The 17709-nt window shown below is 37.7% G+C and overlaps 1 protein-coding gene across 5 annotated transcripts in view; it reads right to left on the bottom strand.

Annotated features, from left to right (window-relative positions):
• Positions 1 to 17709, bottom strand: part of LOC127956450 (ankyrin repeat and sterile alpha motif domain-containing protein 1B) — a 163282-nt gene that overhangs the window by 94188 nt on the left and 51385 nt on the right. For 4 of the 5 annotated variants that reach the window (XM_052554344.1, XM_052554346.1, XM_052554347.1 and 1 more), the window contains exons 5-9: positions 14496 to 14571; positions 13705 to 13806; positions 11116 to 11238; positions 9781 to 9962; positions 7757 to 7873 (exon numbers count right to left, since the gene is read on the bottom strand). In XM_052554344.1, the coding sequence (XP_052410304.1) occupies positions 7757 to 7873; positions 9781 to 9962; positions 11116 to 11238; positions 13705 to 13806; positions 14496 to 14571 (600 nt within the window). Of the gene's footprint in view, positions 1 to 1408; positions 1959 to 7756; positions 7874 to 9780; positions 9963 to 11115; positions 11239 to 13704; positions 13807 to 14495; positions 14572 to 17709 lie in introns of those variants that run through there. The other variant, XM_052554349.1, reaches the window with a different exon arrangement.

Below are 17709 nucleotides of genomic sequence, written 5' to 3'. Positions count from 1 at the left end.
CCGATGATTGTGTAGTTTTGTATATTATTACAGAGTGCACTGGTAAGGTGTTTACTGGAGTTACTTGCATGTTGCTAGATGTCTGTGAGTGTTACGTGCCTGCGCAAAAGTCATCTCCATAATGCCAGGGTGTTCTGGTTGATTGCCTGAGGCAAAATTATCAACCGGATTTTGCAATTTCAGGATGATCACTACAGTGTTGTTAGGAGTTGATTGCATGTGGTGCTTGCTTATGCAAAGGTTGTCTCCATGATGTTCGATTGTTGTGGGTAGTTGCTAGGGCATTGCTAGACAGGCTGTTTGTTGTGGTTGTTGTGTTAAATGTCTTCATTGTGTTTACAAAGTTGTTGCTAAGTGGTTACTAGGGCATTGCTAGATTATTACGAGTAGTGTTTGCCTATGCAGAATTCATTTTTATGGGTGGTTGCCAGGTTGTTCTTGGTGGTTACAGTTTTACAACAAGTTTTTTTGTATGTTTTTCTGGAAGAAATTTGAGTGGCGCTTGGAAAGGTCACTTCCCCAATGTTACGGTCTCCTGGATGGTTGCTACAGTAGGTGGTTGATTACAGGCCAAAGTCAAAAAGTCCACCCACAAGCGAGAAGTTACATGCTTAAGTTTAAAACTTAGGGTTAGGAATGTGCCTTCAGATCTTCATCTCATCTTCAATTGCCCCTTTCCATGTAAACTATCTGCGCATTTCTCCTATTCTACAAACTCCTCTAATGATGGTTTTCCCCTCTCCCTTAATTTGTGAAGACACACTGAACGAAGCTCGTCAGGAAGAACAGAAGCATTCCCGAGAGAAATCAACAGACAGAATATTAGAGAGGTAAGAAAGAGAGAAACAGAGATAGAGATCAAAGCTGCATTCACAAGAACTTACGTTTGGACTTTATGTGTCGGTTTTAATAGAATGGTGAGGCAGGAGAGAGGAGCTGGGCATACGCTGAGGAAAATACTTAGAGAGCAGGAAGGAGGGGAAATGGACGGCCTTTGAATCCGTGGTTTCCTGCGTTGTACGCTAGCATGCACACGCTTACACAGGAAACTACACACTGGCCACACAGAATGAGAAAAAAACTACAGCAAAGTTATGGATGACGATTCTCCGGTTATACTGCTGGTGAAATAATATGACGACGAAAAAATTTAGAATTGGAAAAATGTAATAATTAATAAATAACAAGAAAGCCGATAATTACGATTGCAATACAATAATCTTAATAAAATAAAATATATAATACAATTATAATCACATATACAGTTTTATAATTATGTCCATAATCATTTAAAAACAATAATTTAAATTTTTTGTCAGATTTAGGCCTCTTCTACAGACAATGTTATAATTAAGCTCGTATACACACAAAGCATAGACTTCACACTTACAGTAAAATAGATTAGTACCTGTTTGTCTCATGCGGAGCCGTTTTTCTTCACAGTAACTGTAAAAAATGTCAATCCTTCTGCGTATTAACAAAATGACCCCGCTGCGCCCGACTGTCCGAGGACACTACAACTCTTGTTCTCTCTCTCTGCCTCTCTCTGACAGCAGAGACAGGAACTTCTTTTTTTTTTTTACTCTGAAAAGGAAGACTGCAAAACAAACAGAAGCGGTTCAGGTCAGTAATTAGCGTCCTGATGCAGGGCTGCAGTTGCTGCACTCGGATCCAAATAGGAAATCTGCCGGGACGGCCCTCAGTCACGTCTGCAATCTTCAGCCGCACATGTGACTGGGGCCTGACAGCCTTTACAGTCGGCTTAACTCTTGTCTTCCTCCCTTACTCCTTTTCTTCTTTAATCAGCTCTTTTCACTTTATTCCCTTTGGTTTTCTTCACATTTACCCGGAGTTCTGTCACTGCTGTTTCTCAGTTGATACAGTATCTGATCTGAATGGCCACTGCCATTTCCTGTGCTGTTCTAATCTGAGCTCTGCATATTTTGGAGGAGGACCCCACAGCATAAAAGGCCCTCAGAGACCTTCTCTGAACAGATAGAGGGATTGATATAAAGCGAGAGAGGGAAGATAAGTTTGGTCATGTGCTTTAGAGGAGGGCTTTGCATGCAGAGATGATACCGGCAGGGGGAAGGAAGTCAGAAAAGTTCACTGATACAGACGAGCCTCTGGCTTACACAATTTTGTTGCAATACGCCTCACAGCAAGGCTTCATTATGAACCGAACAAACAATAAGCGGGGAAAACGAAAGAACTACAAAGAAATAAATTCAGTAAGATAAAGTAGCCTGTTTGAGACAGCCATTTTCACGCTAAAAGACTTCCAGCCAAAAGAATCTCCTTCTGCCTGACAAATTACAGTGTCAATAAAAGAGAAAATTAGCAAACAGACATGGAAATCCCTTATGACTTTCATAAAAATGCCTGACTACTGGTATTCCCTTTTCCTATTAAACACCTTTACACATTTAGCACCTGCTCCCGATTTAACTATGAACTCTGATACGCTTTCCCTCAGTACACCAGCTCAATCCATAGGGATGAGATAAAACAGAAGGGTGCATCTGCAGGTCAAAGAGGACTACTGGTTTTGAAGGATTGTTTAGTCATCGATGCTTACAACTAGGATCCAAAATTAACATTTTACTGCCTTTTAGCATTTCACATTAAGAAGTAAATCTGAAGAAAATCCCCCAGTATATTTGTGACTATTGTGTTACTGCATTATATATTAGCCAGTGTATTTGTCACAAGACCCATCAATATAGCAAGACCAATCAATATTTTGTTCCTTATGTTTTTGTTTTTCAGGAGACAAAGTTCTAGTTAAAAAAGCTTGGGCTTTCTAGTAGACACAATTAAACCGCTTGAGTATCACAGTTTTATCACATTTCCTTCTGAAACAGGAAATCGAGGCAAGACATAATCGAAGGGATTAAAAACAGCCAATGAGACTTAGGTACATAAATTTATATTGCGGATGAGGCATCAATAGTTTCATTCTGTGTTTCTAAAACAAAACAAACAAACTTGCACTGACTTTTAAAAGTAATCTAATAGGACATGAGTGTGAGGACAGAGTGACAGATCATTTAAAAAAGCCAGACAGTTAGGAGAAACTCAGCTAGTTAACCAAACACAGTCACAAAGGGCCAGTAGGGAGACCGAGGGAATTCTGAGCTTTGAGTCCTCATCAGAACTTTCTTATGCAGGACAAGCCGTCATCATCTTATCACGCACAAGCCTGCACAGGCTGCGAGAAGTTAACATTCATTAGCTGCCCTAATTATCTCTCAGCACCTAGGAGGAAGCGCGGAAACCTTCTCGGTAGATGAAGCCACCGCTGGGGTTCTGAGATTTTAAACATGAGTCACGGATATACAAAAGAGATTATGCCACACTGTGGGAGAGCAGGAGGAGGAGGATGAAGATTAAAACAAATATGACGGAGGAAACATTTAATGCAATCACTTGAGGGAGCCCGCTGCTTTGGAATAACTACAGTCATGGCTTTTTCTTTATATTATCCCAGTGCCCGTGTGAGTAATCCAAGCTCTAAACAACAATGGAGATTCAGAGACGACATCAAGGCTCACCAAGAACAGCAGAAGTAATGTGGTCGTTCATACAATTTTAATGCCACACACTAAATTGGTTTCAAGAGCTCAGCTCACAAACAAAAGCATTCATTTGGTGGTAAAGAACTTTTATTACTCGAATCCCTCTCACAACAACTTATTTGTATAACTCATCCGTTAATAAGGCGTTTGTGTTGAATCCAGCTTTATGAAGGCTGTAAATTTATATGCAATATAACCCGTCCTCGATCCATCTCCTGCATTTGGCTCTAAACGGCTCATAAAATACAAGCAGACATTTAGGATTCTTATCCAGCGCTGTTTTAGAGTGATCTATGAAACAGTGAGCGGCGGCTCGGCTCCTAAATCACACTGGGCAGTCAGTGAGAGCCAGGGACATAAGTTTACTGACACATAAAGCCATTCTGTTCAATTAAAATGGACAACACATATGAAAAACTTCACTTCCCAGAGCTCTTAATTAGCCAGACAGTAATTAGTGGCTTTTGCAAGAGCACAAAATCATTGAGCTGGACAAGACAAGACTGAAGAATGAAATTACTCCTGTTAAAGCAATGAAATGCAGTAATTTAGGCGTAATAGAGATGTTTTATGCAAACCGAGGACAATGATAGATTAAATGATCAGGATAACAAGCAACTGGAATTCCAGATCCCTTCGAATAGAGATGGCCGTGCTATGGTTATATTGTGCTGTTTTTATAGCATTTTATATGCATTACTGTTTCGAAAGTTTGTGACCGATAACATTTTTTGTTTTTAAAAGGTTATTTTGCTCACCAATTCAGTAATCAGACTTGATCAAACTAAACTATTGGCTGTTAAAGTTACTAACTACATTTAGAATGAATGCTATAGCTTAATTAGTATTGCATTATTGTTTTAGTCAAATCTATGCCTAAACAGTCAACATTGCCATAGCACCAGGGTTTGAAATTAACATGTTGTCAAATCACTAGCCAATTTGCAAAACTAAAGTCTAAAATCCAGAGAGATATTCTTTATAAAAGTTAACAGTCAACCATGCCTACCTAAAAGGCTTCATTTAAACACGCCCCCACATGTCTGTGTCACTATGTGGGAAGTGGGCACTATGTGCATAACGCCGCCAAAATGTTCATGCAAAGAAAGCTGTTGCTGCCACCGCCATGTCATGGAGTTGCTAAGTGTTTCGTTGTGAAAGTGAAACTACTTTGTTTGGACTTCCTAGAAGAGGGCACAACTAGAAATCAGTGGTTAAGTTGTATTTACAACACTGTTTCAGAACAGGTCAAATGAAATATTCAGATGTGTGCAGCGCGTTTTATGGAGGACGTGGACTGTTTCCTGAACCAGTAGCCTAAAATGGCTCTTTGCACAAAGGCTGTTTTTACAAAGTGGGGCAACTCCAACTTTGCAAGGACAGTCTGGCGTTTCTGACTCACAGTCTGGCGCTTCTAACTCACCGTCTCTATGTTTACATATTTGAAGAATTTGCCACTGATGATTCAAATGTGAGTTTGGGGCAGAGAAGAGCTTGTTGTTTGTCATTTCTCCATCACAAATGCAGACATGGTTTAATGTTTACGCAGCGCGATACACAATGCAATGCATAGAAAGACAGTAGAAGTCATTATAATCAGTAATTATGTCCCGAATGGATGCAAAAAAATTTCAACTTTTAAAACCTATTTTAAATTTCTAAAACCGCATAAACACATTGCATTAAACCAAATACACAAAATAACGTTATTTTTTAGCAACATCATATGACACCTTTAACAGTGACTTACTGCCACCTACTGCCATTTTTAATTGTTTTAATTTTAAATTTAAAGTTTATATATATAATTTAGTAGCCAAATTGACTGGTGATTGAAAAGGTTAATTTCATCCCCTAAAAGCACATATAGTTGTATATATTGTATTGTGAAGCATTTTCAGTCATTTACAATTCAATTATATTGTAGTCCTAATCTAAAACACTTTTCCGGTTTGCCAGAACAATCCAGAAGTGTCACCGCAGAGTGTTTGTTTGTAAACAGTCATTTAATCTGCAGAGAAAACCACTGCAAAGCAGATGCTGCTACTGATGGGAGCGCTTACTCTGATCTGGAATCACAATATGTTTTCGGAATAAACATTAAAAGCATATTTGCTGACTGCAGCATTGGGAATAGAGGAAGAAAAAAAACAGTACAAACCGATAAAACAACAAACACAGGCCTCAATTTTACATTCGCAAATAGATGACATAACAGGAAAAGACGAATGGTGAAAACTTGAATGGATAGAAAAATAAAAAAGGGAGCCAGAGGAATGCTGGAGAACAGCTTGAATGAGAAAGCAGAGGACGACAGCCAGTCTCTCTCTCCATCTCTGGATGTTTTCTCTGGATGTTATTGCGCAGTGCTGTGACGCACCTGTTTTGATGAAGACTCAGATCTGTCAATTGGGAAGTGGGTGGATATCCCACGCCTTGCACTTTATGAATTCTGTGTCTCCTAGCAACTACGAGAACCCCTCGGAATCCGCATGCATCTCTCTCCCTGTGGAGGAGAGCCAGTGACCGAGTTCAGGATTGGTTTGTGGGTGCAGAGGTATGACTCGCAGTCCAAGGAACCCCAACTCTTCCTGAAGCTGGAGCCTATGCCTGTTTCCATGGTAGCGGGAGGTCTCCTCACATGGCACAGGTGGGCGGACCAGCGTGTGACATGATTACACTTCCTGTGGGATAACTAGACTTCCTGTCTGAGGGACGGGAATCCCTCTTGCTCATCCTGGCATTATGAAAGCCAAACCTTAAATAAAACCATTAATATTTCCTTATCCATCTTTTCATCCTCAATCAGAATGAAAGATAAAAAGATAGTTTTTTTTTTTTTTTAATGCCCAGGAAGTCTTTGAAGACCTTCACTGTTGGTTGGCTAAAGCTTCCATAGCAACATGATACTACAACGAACGTACCTGTTTTTTCTTGCATTTGTCTGTGAAGTTAAAAAGCTTATACTGAGCATCAGAATGGAGAAGAGGGGGTTTAAGTGACTTTGGACGTGGAATGGTTGTTGGTGCCAGACGGGTTGCTCTGAGTATTTCAGAAACTGCTGATCTACTGGGATTTTCACACATAACCATCTCTAGAGTTTACAGAGAATGGCCCGAAAAAGAGAGATTTGCATCATAGATGTGCAACTGACAAATCTGCTTCAACTGCATGAAGTTATCATGTCAGCATGGACCAAAATATCTGAGGAATGATTCCAACACCTTGTTGAATCTATGCCACGAAGAATTAAGGCATTTCTGAAGGCAAACGTTTGGGTCGGGTCCAACCCAGTTTTAGCAAGCTATACCTAATAAAGTGGCCAGTGAGTGTGTGTTTGTGTGTGTGTGTGTGTGTCTATATATAGACACATATACTCACTGGCCACTTTATTATGTATAGCTTGCTAGTACCGGCACTAGGACTGGACAATATATCGAACAATATGATCATGTGCATCTCGTCAGTAAAGCCGGTTCCGTGATTAGTGGTAAATCCCTATCACCTGATGCTACGCTATATCGAGTTCATGTTTGAAGATGATTGCGTGATCATATTGTTCCATATATTGTCCAGCCCTAATACACACACACACACACACACACACATGAATGTGTATAAATATACAAACTATATATAAAAAAATACAAAATATAAAAATCTATTCATATAGAACTTTTTCATATTTACTACTTGAAAATATATGTATTTATATTTTTATATTACAATATATTATACTATTATAACTTTAATATATTACTTGAAATATATATTCTTATATTATAATACATAATAATATCGGAATTATATTATTTAGCATAAATATTATTATATTTACTGGCTATTTTGTGTACTTTATGCATATAAAATAAAAAAATTACATCAAATGCAGACTTTTTTTTTGGAAAAAATCACAAAGTATACAAATATAAAAACAGAAATAAACAATCACTATATTTCTAAATAAACTATTAAAAATAAATAAAATATGAAATGATTTTAATATGAAATATTAGAAATAAATAAATACATTTTATATATTAATTGACTGGTTTCTGTATTAATATTCTTTATTTATTTATTTTTATGTTAAAATATGTAAAATATTTACAAATTCTTTACCCACTAAGGGGTCTAAAGCTGCATTATAAGGATGGGAAGTGTGAGTGTGTGTGTACCTGAGAAAAGCCCAGGTTTCTGCAGCCGTTGCAGGGAGTGAGCGCCTCCCACAGGCCTGATGGACCACAGCTCTTTTCCTCCTCTTCCATCGCTGGGGGCAACGGGGGAGTGGGCCGCTACAACCAGGTGGAGAGAGATACACAGTTACATACAGTCACGAGAGTAGTACACACAGACTAGTACAGATACAGATCTCAGTTCACGCCATCATAACACAAGCTTAAGATAAGTCACAGACTGTATGAGGAAGAGGAAACTGACAACTCCAACAAAAAAACAAAAACAAATACGAGAAAACCTAACGTTTTAGTGACCAATCACCATTTTGCTTTAAAGCAAGCCTCCAAGATGAGTGAAAGTTAAAAGTGAAAGTGACATTCAGCCAAGTATGGTGACCCAAACTCAGAATTCGTGCTCTGCATTTAACCCATCCGAAATGCACACACACAGAGCAGTGAACACACACACACAGTGAGCACACACCCAGAGCAGTGGGCAGCCATTTATGCTGCGGCGCCTGGGGAGCAGTTGGGGGTTCGATGCCTTGCTCAAGGGCACCTAAGTCGTGGTATTGAAGGTGGAGAGAGAGCTGTTCATGCACTCACCTCACCTCACCCACAATTCCGTCCGGCCCGAGACTAGAACTCACAACCCTTCGATTGGGAGTCCAACCCTCTAACCATTAGGCCACGACCTCCCCTTTTTTTTTTTTTTTTGAGCATAGCAACCATAACACTTGATGCATATCTTTTTTTTTTATTAGATGTCAACAGAGAACTGGCTAAGTTCTTGATGTTCCTTATTTAAGTTCAGAGGAACTGTGCTGTAAAAGAGTGAACTTATTTTAACTTTTGACTTTTCAAAAGTCTCTGTTTCACTCTACATTCCAACATGAACACTTGCTTTGCTTGTCTGTGCCTTTTGGACAGTGTTTCTGTGACTTTTTTAGAGGAATTGCAACCTGATTCATGGTTTAAATATGTGCCAATAATAGTCTGACTCTCAATGACTCGTTCTGTCTGATTCTTTTGCTGAACATTTGAGCTATTTATCTTTTGTAGCTCCAGAACTCCATGTAGAAACACATTCCTAGTGTTGAGCCACAAAAAACATACAGTATGACCATATACGAATAACACATACAAAAACATTTCATATTTTAATTATGAAACGATTATGTAAAACAATGATTGTTTGCTGCAAATATAATGGAAAATATCTAAACAATTTCTCAGACATCTGCAAAAAATATGTCATTATTAATTAGTTAATTAAAATAACTGTTTTGTGAACGGCAGGCATAATGTCTAGCAGGTAATTGTTCCCAGAACCCTTTCATAGACTTTGCAAACAACTCCAACCCCTTCAGTCAAGTCTTAGTTTTTTTTGTTTTGTTTTTACACACGTGACTGGAATCGACCGGACGGCTCAGAAGAGTGTTTGTGTGCATGCGTGTCTTTGCTTGTTTATCTGGGCTCTGCAGACTTTGATTGATTGACCCGACTCCACATTTAATTGTATTGATCAGACAAACGCAGGAGAGTAAACCGTTATACAGTGGTCACTGTGACAGCTAAACCATGACACCTTTAGCAAACGTCCACTCCGTCACACACTCTTCTAACGCCTTCTATCCATTACATAAGGTTAAAGTCACTCCCTAAGCCAGAAATGTGATCAAAAATGTGATTCTGTCTGTGTCAAATAACGTAAGTGATTAAATCGGAGGCTGTTTTAGTGCTATAAATATGTATTTGTGAGATTATATAAATTGAAGGGATACCAGTGTTTACTTCTGCCCTCTGCTGGCCACGGTGCATCAACAGTGAAATACTCATAATTATTCAAAGCTCATTAGAAACCTCTTGATACCAATGGTCTGATGTCATTCATTTTATATTCTTGGAGAACAAACCTTTGTGGGGCATAATCTGAAAAAACATTGCTTTAACGGCATAAAAACGGTTCAAAATCAGCAAAAAAGCAAACATTTGGTGTACTGTATTTGCTTCTTAATGCACACCTTGTTTATTCGAGTGAGTGTGCCGTTTCGTTCCTCGTCAGACAGCCGCCCACTGCCGAAGCTCTCCATGGACTGAGAGTGAGAAGAGATGGTCTGACACAGCTCCTCAAAGGAGCAATCCTTATCACGGCAGATCTTTATTTCATTCAGCAACTTGGACAACTCCCCCGTTACTGCGTCATCTACAAAGGGAGAGAGAGAGAGAGAGAGAGAGAGAGAGAGAGAGAGAGAGAGAGAGAGCAAACTATGAATTTAAATGAAAGAATAATGAGTTTATGGTAAAACATAGAAAAAAAATCTTTCTTATTAATGGACAGTCTGCCGCAGTATGAAAGACTTGAATCTGTGTCATGTGATGATCTTCATTTAGTCTTATTCTATATATTTTTATCTAAAGTACTAAATTTAAACGATACATTTTTATATTTTGATAAAACATTTTCACTATTTCTCTCTCTCTCTCTCTCTCTCTCTCTCTCTCTCCCTCTCTCTCTCTCTCTCTCTCCCTATATATATATCCCCGTGCAATTATGCAAGTTAAACTAACACAACAATATTAAAACTGAAGTTTTATGTAACTACAGACTATATCACTATACCAAAAGCACATCAAAATTCTCTATTAAGAGCTTTTAAATAAATGCATATTACGTAGCATTCATCTTATTTATTATTATACTCTTTTGTCTATTTTTCAGTATTTAATCTGGGACAAATGCTTGTTTTCTGGCATGGGCTTAGTATGCTTACTAACAGTCATTTTGTGGCTGGCAGACTCTCAGATTCACCTGTGATCATTACCAAAATGCTGGCCCAGCTGGAACGAAAGACGCACCAGCACAAAGGGAGCACATGGGAATGGGCTGCACTGCAACATCTGACCACTGGGAGCGCTGCTGACTGCACTTTCTTTATAATGAACATGCACTGATAGTATTTTATGTCCGTTTGTTTCCCTTTTATGAAATAAAAACTTAGCAAAATGCTATTTATTTTAAAATTAAGAATATGATGATGAATGGATTAAGTGATTTATGTGTGCAAACACTGGATTAAACAGTAAAACCTTTGCCAGAGTAAGACAAAGCAGCAGACAAAGCGCTGTAATACTATCCCTTGACCACTAGGTGTCACACTGCACACTAAAATACATCAAACAAACACATGGCAGCAGTCATTCTCTTTGAGAGTACGAGCATGCTTGCTTTTTTAACTGAACAATTGCATTTAGGTGTTAAAATATCATTTATATTTATTAAATGCAATAATTCTGTGATGATTTTATTTTATTGCATTAAAAACTTGTTTTCATACAAATATATCCCACATACATACTTTTATGCCGTAGAGATGGAGAGGGCACAGGTGAGGGTATTGATGTGCGTGGTGTCGGTATTGGACGCTGACGGGCAAAATCTTCATGAAAATTCCCTTCGTCACAATCCGACATCATATAATCTAGAAAGATAGAGATCAATTAATTTACAGAACTACAGCAAATTTCTAAGACCACTAATTTCTTATCTTCAGATCAAAATTTGATGAAAAAACATTTATTACATGCCTCTTGACATCCGATTAATCGTTTATACTTTTTCAGCAAGTAAAAGGCATTTTGCAGCATTCGAAAAATGTCTTCTTCAGATTGTGGTACACAAATCTTAAACATCAGAATAACTTTTATGCTGTTTGTAATATTTCAAGAAAGACACTTGCCTGATTATTTGGTTATGCATACATAGTTTTTTTTAGAAAAATCGGTAACACTTTAGTATAGGGACAAATTATCACTATAAACTAGTAGCTTTTAGCATGTCTATTATTAACATATTGCCTGTTTATTAGTACTTATAAAGCACATACTCTGCATGACCATATTCTACATTCATAATCCTACCCAATACCTCAATTTAACAACTATCTTACTAGCTATTAATAAACAGCAAATTAGGAGTTAAAGGTTTGTAAATGGCGAGAACTGGACCTTAAAATTTAACAACTAGCTTACTAACTATTAATAAACAGCAAATTAGGAGTTAAAGGTTTGTTAATGGCGAGAACTGGACCTTAAAATAAAGTGTGCCCAAACAATCATGTTAAAATGTGAGTATGAAATATGATACATCAGGCCTTTGAGGAGTATTTGTTCGTACATTTCTTAATCATCAGTGTGTTGCACTGCATTACAAGTATCATTTTATGAAGGCATATTATTGGGATATATAGTGTTTACTGACATAGTCACAACTGATAATTATTAATCTTTATATACATTTATGTAAGTAGTCTGCTATATTGTGTAACGGAGGCCAGCGAGTAGTGCTGTGCAGGTAAACGACAGACGCCGGTGGCTGTAGCCATTTAGCCTCCTTGTTAGTGCGTCCACCTCCCATGCTGAAGACCCGGGTTCGAGCCTGGCTCAGAGTGAGTGCGAGGAGCATCAGAGAGGACCCAGGTGAGACAATTGCACCAAACTGCTTTTTTTTCTCATAGTTTAGAATAAAACTGAGGCTATATTTTTTTTTTTTTTTTGAGTGTAAGCTCCATGTTTTCCTATTATATACTAAACGGGCCATAAAAAAGGAAGATGTATCCAATATGATGGTCAACAAAAAAGCGCGGTCACACTTTATTTTAGGGTCCAATTCTCACTATTAACTAACCATTAACTATGACTTTTGCCTGAATTAACTCCTTATTTGCTGCTTATTAATAGTTTATAAGGTAGTTGTTAAGTTTAGGGTATTGGGTAGGATTATGGATGTCATGCATTATATGTACTTTATAAGCACTAATAAACAGCTAATATGTTAATAATAGACATGCTAATAAGCAACTAGTTATTAGTGTGAATTGGACCCTATACTAAAGTGTTACCGAAAACACATATGCAAACTTTGTTGTTGTTTTTACTGTTCAATTTAAGTATATATATATATATATTTTTTTTTTTTTTTTTTCTGAGCATTATTTCATAAGTCAGGTTTTACACAGGGTTAAAGAAAAGCACTTTAAAATGGTGAAAACCAAGATGTGGCGTCTGTAACTGTAGCTCTAAACAGCTATAGGCTGCACAAGCCACATGGTAAACTTGTAAACAATAGTTTCTGAGTCCCGTCAAAGACTGTAGATTATAAAACCACAGCAAGCTTGAGTTTGAAATGCCTTTCACGCTGGGGATTCTGGCTCATTGACCACACAGAAGCAGGGAAGAGAACTGTAATGTTGCCTCAGTCATGTAAGATGACGGGTGATTTAGACTTCACATGTGTCAAAAAGAGACATTTTCGAGCAGTACCTCAACTCTCAAGACTGCATTTCACAACCCACAGAAATCTATAACCCTGGGCATAAAGTGGATGGAAACAACAAGAGAGCTAAACTGAATTTAATTCCAAAACCAGATAACCACACCATATTCTTTTATGAGGGTGTGTTTCTGAAAGCAAAGATGGAACAGTGGATTCAAACACCCAACGTCTTCTGTGCTGTGTGATCAACTCTACTGGAAAGAATGAGTTTACTTCAATCAGTACATGAAGGAAGACTAACAAACTTTAGAATCATCTAGATGTTATAATCCCAATGTTGTTATAATATGTGTATAACAATGTAATAAACATGTAATAATCCCGAAATCCCACGTTAACCTCATCAAGAAGGTATTCTAAGTATTCGTAGCTTTTTAGAAATGTGAGGGAACATGGATTTCTCATACACACTGAGCAACCATTGTTCACAATCTTACACAAACTTCCTGAAACAAATTTGATCAAACTGCAAGCATCATTCTTCCGATTTCCACCGAGAACACGCTCCCTCATCTGGTTGTGCACGTGTGTGTGAGTGTGCTTTTGTGTGTTTCAAAGGCTTTATTTACTTTAAAAAAAGTTTAAATGTGTGTGTGTCTGGGAAATACTTTACCTTGTATGAGAGAAGCCATTTGTTGTGATTTCTGAGACGGATGTTCTCTTAGAATGTCTAGAACAGTTCTTCCTTGGCAATCTCTGATGCTGGCATCAATCCCTGAGGAAAAGAGTTTTTGATATTCATTTTCAGATTAGCTTTAATAAGACATGTTTTTAATTTGCATGTTGTATATTTTGTATAATAACTACAGTATATTATTTACCTTTACATTTATAATATATATTAATGTATGTTTATAATATTTTATTTCTGATCATGCAACCCCACAAAACCAACCATTACATCTGCCTACAATGACAAAAAAACACCTTTTCTGAACATTTCAAATTTATTTAGATTTATTGTTAAAAACAAAGAGAATAAAACCGAACAATGACTTTAAATGTGCAAAAATAAAAATACTGAAAATTATAGATAAAAAACAATATTGAATGTTCTGAATTAATATTCCACTTTGTTCTATAATATTTTATTTATTAATACAAACAAAAAATGCATAAAAAATAAAACTACTAATTTGAAACTTAAAAAAAACAATAACATGAAAAAACACAAAAATAAACATTTTTCCCGGGATAAAACTTTCCATAACAATAAACCCATGGCAGAACAATCACACCGCCCTTTCCCTATGACAGGAAGCTCCCCAATCTCCACTTCCTGTTCCACAGCTGGAACTGACAGGGAAGCTGTTAGGTCACAGGTCACAAGTAGTTTAAACAAACCACGGCCATGCACCATCCTCATCATAACCCCACACACACATGCACTTCTGAAAGACATACCTGAGTCAAGCAGTAGCTGAACTACATCCATCTTTCCAAAGAGGGCCGCTTCGTGGAGAGCACTCCCTTTCTCTGTCTAGAGAGACAATAATTATAAGTCAATATTTTAAGGTAATGCCTCACATAAAGAAGTAAATGGCAGTTATACACTATGGCATCTCTACTACTGCAGTCCTCGCAGTCTATCAGCTGTCTACTGGGGCGGCTGGCAGGGTATTTTATATCACGCTCACTGTGAACGAAGTACTTAACTACACCCAATTTAGCTCTGGAAACATTTATTCAGTGTACCACAATTAACGGCAATAGCGCTGTGAATTTATGAGGCTGACTGAAGGCAGCTTGAAAGAGGGAAAGAAATGGGCAAATGAGACTGATCGGCAGTCAAGACAGATCGCGAGAGAGCTTCTTGCACAGTTGAGCGTGGTCATTTTAATAGGCCACCGGGAGACCGCACACGGTGCCCAATCAAACCGGCCCCCATCGGCCTTCATTAGTCCAGAGGCATGAGTACAGAACCGGTGCTTGCTCTTCTCCCTGAACTACACATTAAACAGGTACTACAGGGACTTACTACTGTGATACTTAATCCTGCACACGTCATATTGCTGTAAAAATAGCACATACTTTCTGCAAGGTAGTCTGGGAGAGTCAAAACTACCTAAAAACAGTTTTTAACCATTTTCTATGTTTATCACCAATGGAACTGTGGGTGCTTAGACACTACAAAAATGTTTGGCAGGTAGGAATCATAGCTGCACAATTCTGGATAAATTGAGAATCATGTTTTTTTTTAATGTATAAATTGAAATTTGATGATTCTCTCACGATTCTGAAGAAAAACAGATTAGAAAACTAAACAAAATAATTGACTAGTGGCTCTGACAAAATGTTCATTGCTTAAGTCTTTAAAAAATATATTAATTTGAACAAAAAAATGTTCAAGGAGTCATTATCTCAATTCATAAATACCTTTTTCTCAATTCACAGTCTCCTAAATGAATTCAATGACAAATACTTTTTTGAACGGGGAGTTGTCGCCACCTAAATTACGCACAAGTGTTCAGATGCTTTCATTTTGATCGCTGCTGTAGTTAATGTGTTTATACCCAAACTATAAACTTTTTAACAAAATGTGCTTCTCACGCTCCACTGACACGCGCAATGTGAAATAGTCGTAACAGACATAGCTGATTTGTTGTCATTCATGAATAAGATTGCACTGGTCACGATCGAGATCTCGGTCTTTAAACGATTAATTGTGCAGATCTAGTAGGAATGCACATCTGCACATATATTTCAATTTGAAATCAAGTGAGAACACAGCAAATTTCTGAAATGGAACAACTTTTGGGAAGTTTTCATTGATCAACATACTATATGTCTTGTGTCTTAGCAGCATCTTGAGTATGACAAAGTATTCTAAAAATGCTCTTGGCATAGTTCACCCAAAATGAACATTTGCTGTTAATTTACTCACACTCAGGCCATCCAAGATGTAGGTGACTATTTATCCAGGCTGTGGATGTTGTAGGTAATAATGTTGTAGTAAACATTAAGGTAATAATGTTGTAAATAATGTTCATTTTCTTGCACAGACTGACTGTTTTGCTTCATAAGCTCTCAATGTATCGTTAGGAACCATGGGTTTTAATTTGGTCTTGCCTGTAAGTTTTTCTGACTGTTTCACCCAAAAATCTTCTTTACTATTCAACTGAAGGAAAACGTCACTTACATCTGGCCTCAGGGTGAGCAAAATAAAAGCTAACATTCATTTGTGGGTGAACTATCCCTTTAAGTTAAAAGAAGTTCAGATTTTTTAAAATGTATCTTAAGACCTGCTTAGTTTCTAAATAAACAACCCTGCACGTCATGTGTTTATACGCTGTAACTTGTTCTGTACGTGTGGCCTTAAGAGGATAAAAACATTTCAACATTTCTGTTCTGTTCAGATGCAGCTTATCATAATGTTCTTTAACACAAGAATGCATCCTGTGAACACCCCGCAAGCCTGACAGTTATTAGAGAGACGTCGAAAACAAAAAATTGAGGCAAACACCTACATGAAGTTATGCAATAAGAAAAGAGTGTTGTCGGTGCTGGTATACTTCCAGAAAAACAATGTGGAAAGACTGAACCTTAAGGAACATTTCTGGGCCATTTTAACCCATGTGGGATAATATTAGTACCTTAGTTTAAAGCTTTAAGGTCATGTTTGAGGGTACTAAATGTGCAATTCCTTTTTGACATATGTACTCTCAACCTTAAATAAAGAGCATCTAAGGATACAAAAGCAAAGCTTAAATGAAATTATACCTTCAACTTCTATAAGACATACATGCACAACGAGATCTCATATCCTCTGTGATTACTTACTCAGAGAAAGCACACTCTTTAAGACCAAGAATAGTTGCAGATAAGATATTCATTCGTCCAGATCACTGAATGGTCCAGAATGACTAAAAAGACTTAACAGTAGTCTCAAATGAACAAGGTGAAGGCTGCAGAGAGCACTGTTCTCCTGATATGTTTAACTCAGAGTTCTGTACAGTTAAGGATGAGCAGCGAGTGTGCCCACAACGGGACAGGAAGTGGGACCCCTTCCTCTGGATGAGGACCACTTCCTATCGAGTTTTCCATGGCGATTAGCTATTGATGTCACCAGGAAAAAGAAATAGATTCACTCTCACTGTGCTTCCAGGAATTGCGAAGCGGAGAGCAGATTGCCTTTATCTCTTTTTCTTGCTGTTCTACTTTACTGTACAGAGTGTCTTTCTCTTTCTCAGTCATGTAATCCGACATTCCATACCATATTTTCAGGAATAAATTCTCATCGGTGCAAAATACAGCTTATCATAACTACATATATATTAGATATAAATCAACAAATATGTTCTCATTCTCAGTGGACAGACCAATTGGAGCATGTCTGGTTAAGGCACTTTGTCGCATTGTAACTACACAGGTTTAAAGGTGTCAGGTGTGTGTGTTCAAATAATACTGTATCGCTCCTAAAGACAGAGGAGGGGGAATCCATGCTTTCTGAGATCAAAGCTTCCTCTGATCAGTCTCTCTCACACACAGAACCATTCAAACGCAGACGATCCTCCAGCGTTCCATCACACTAACACACAATGCTAAAAAAAGACAGTTTCCATACAAACAGCTTCAAAACCGGACACATAAGACAAACACATTCCATACTAACGAGAAA

The sequence above is a fragment of the Carassius gibelio genome, chromosome B4 (assembly GCF_023724105.1).
Source record: "Carassius gibelio isolate Cgi1373 ecotype wild population from Czech Republic chromosome B4, carGib1.2-hapl.c, whole genome shotgun sequence".
NCBI classification, from domain to species: Eukaryota; Metazoa; Chordata; class Actinopteri; order Cypriniformes; family Cyprinidae; genus Carassius; species Carassius gibelio.
This window is presented reverse-complemented; position numbering and strand designations above follow the sequence as displayed.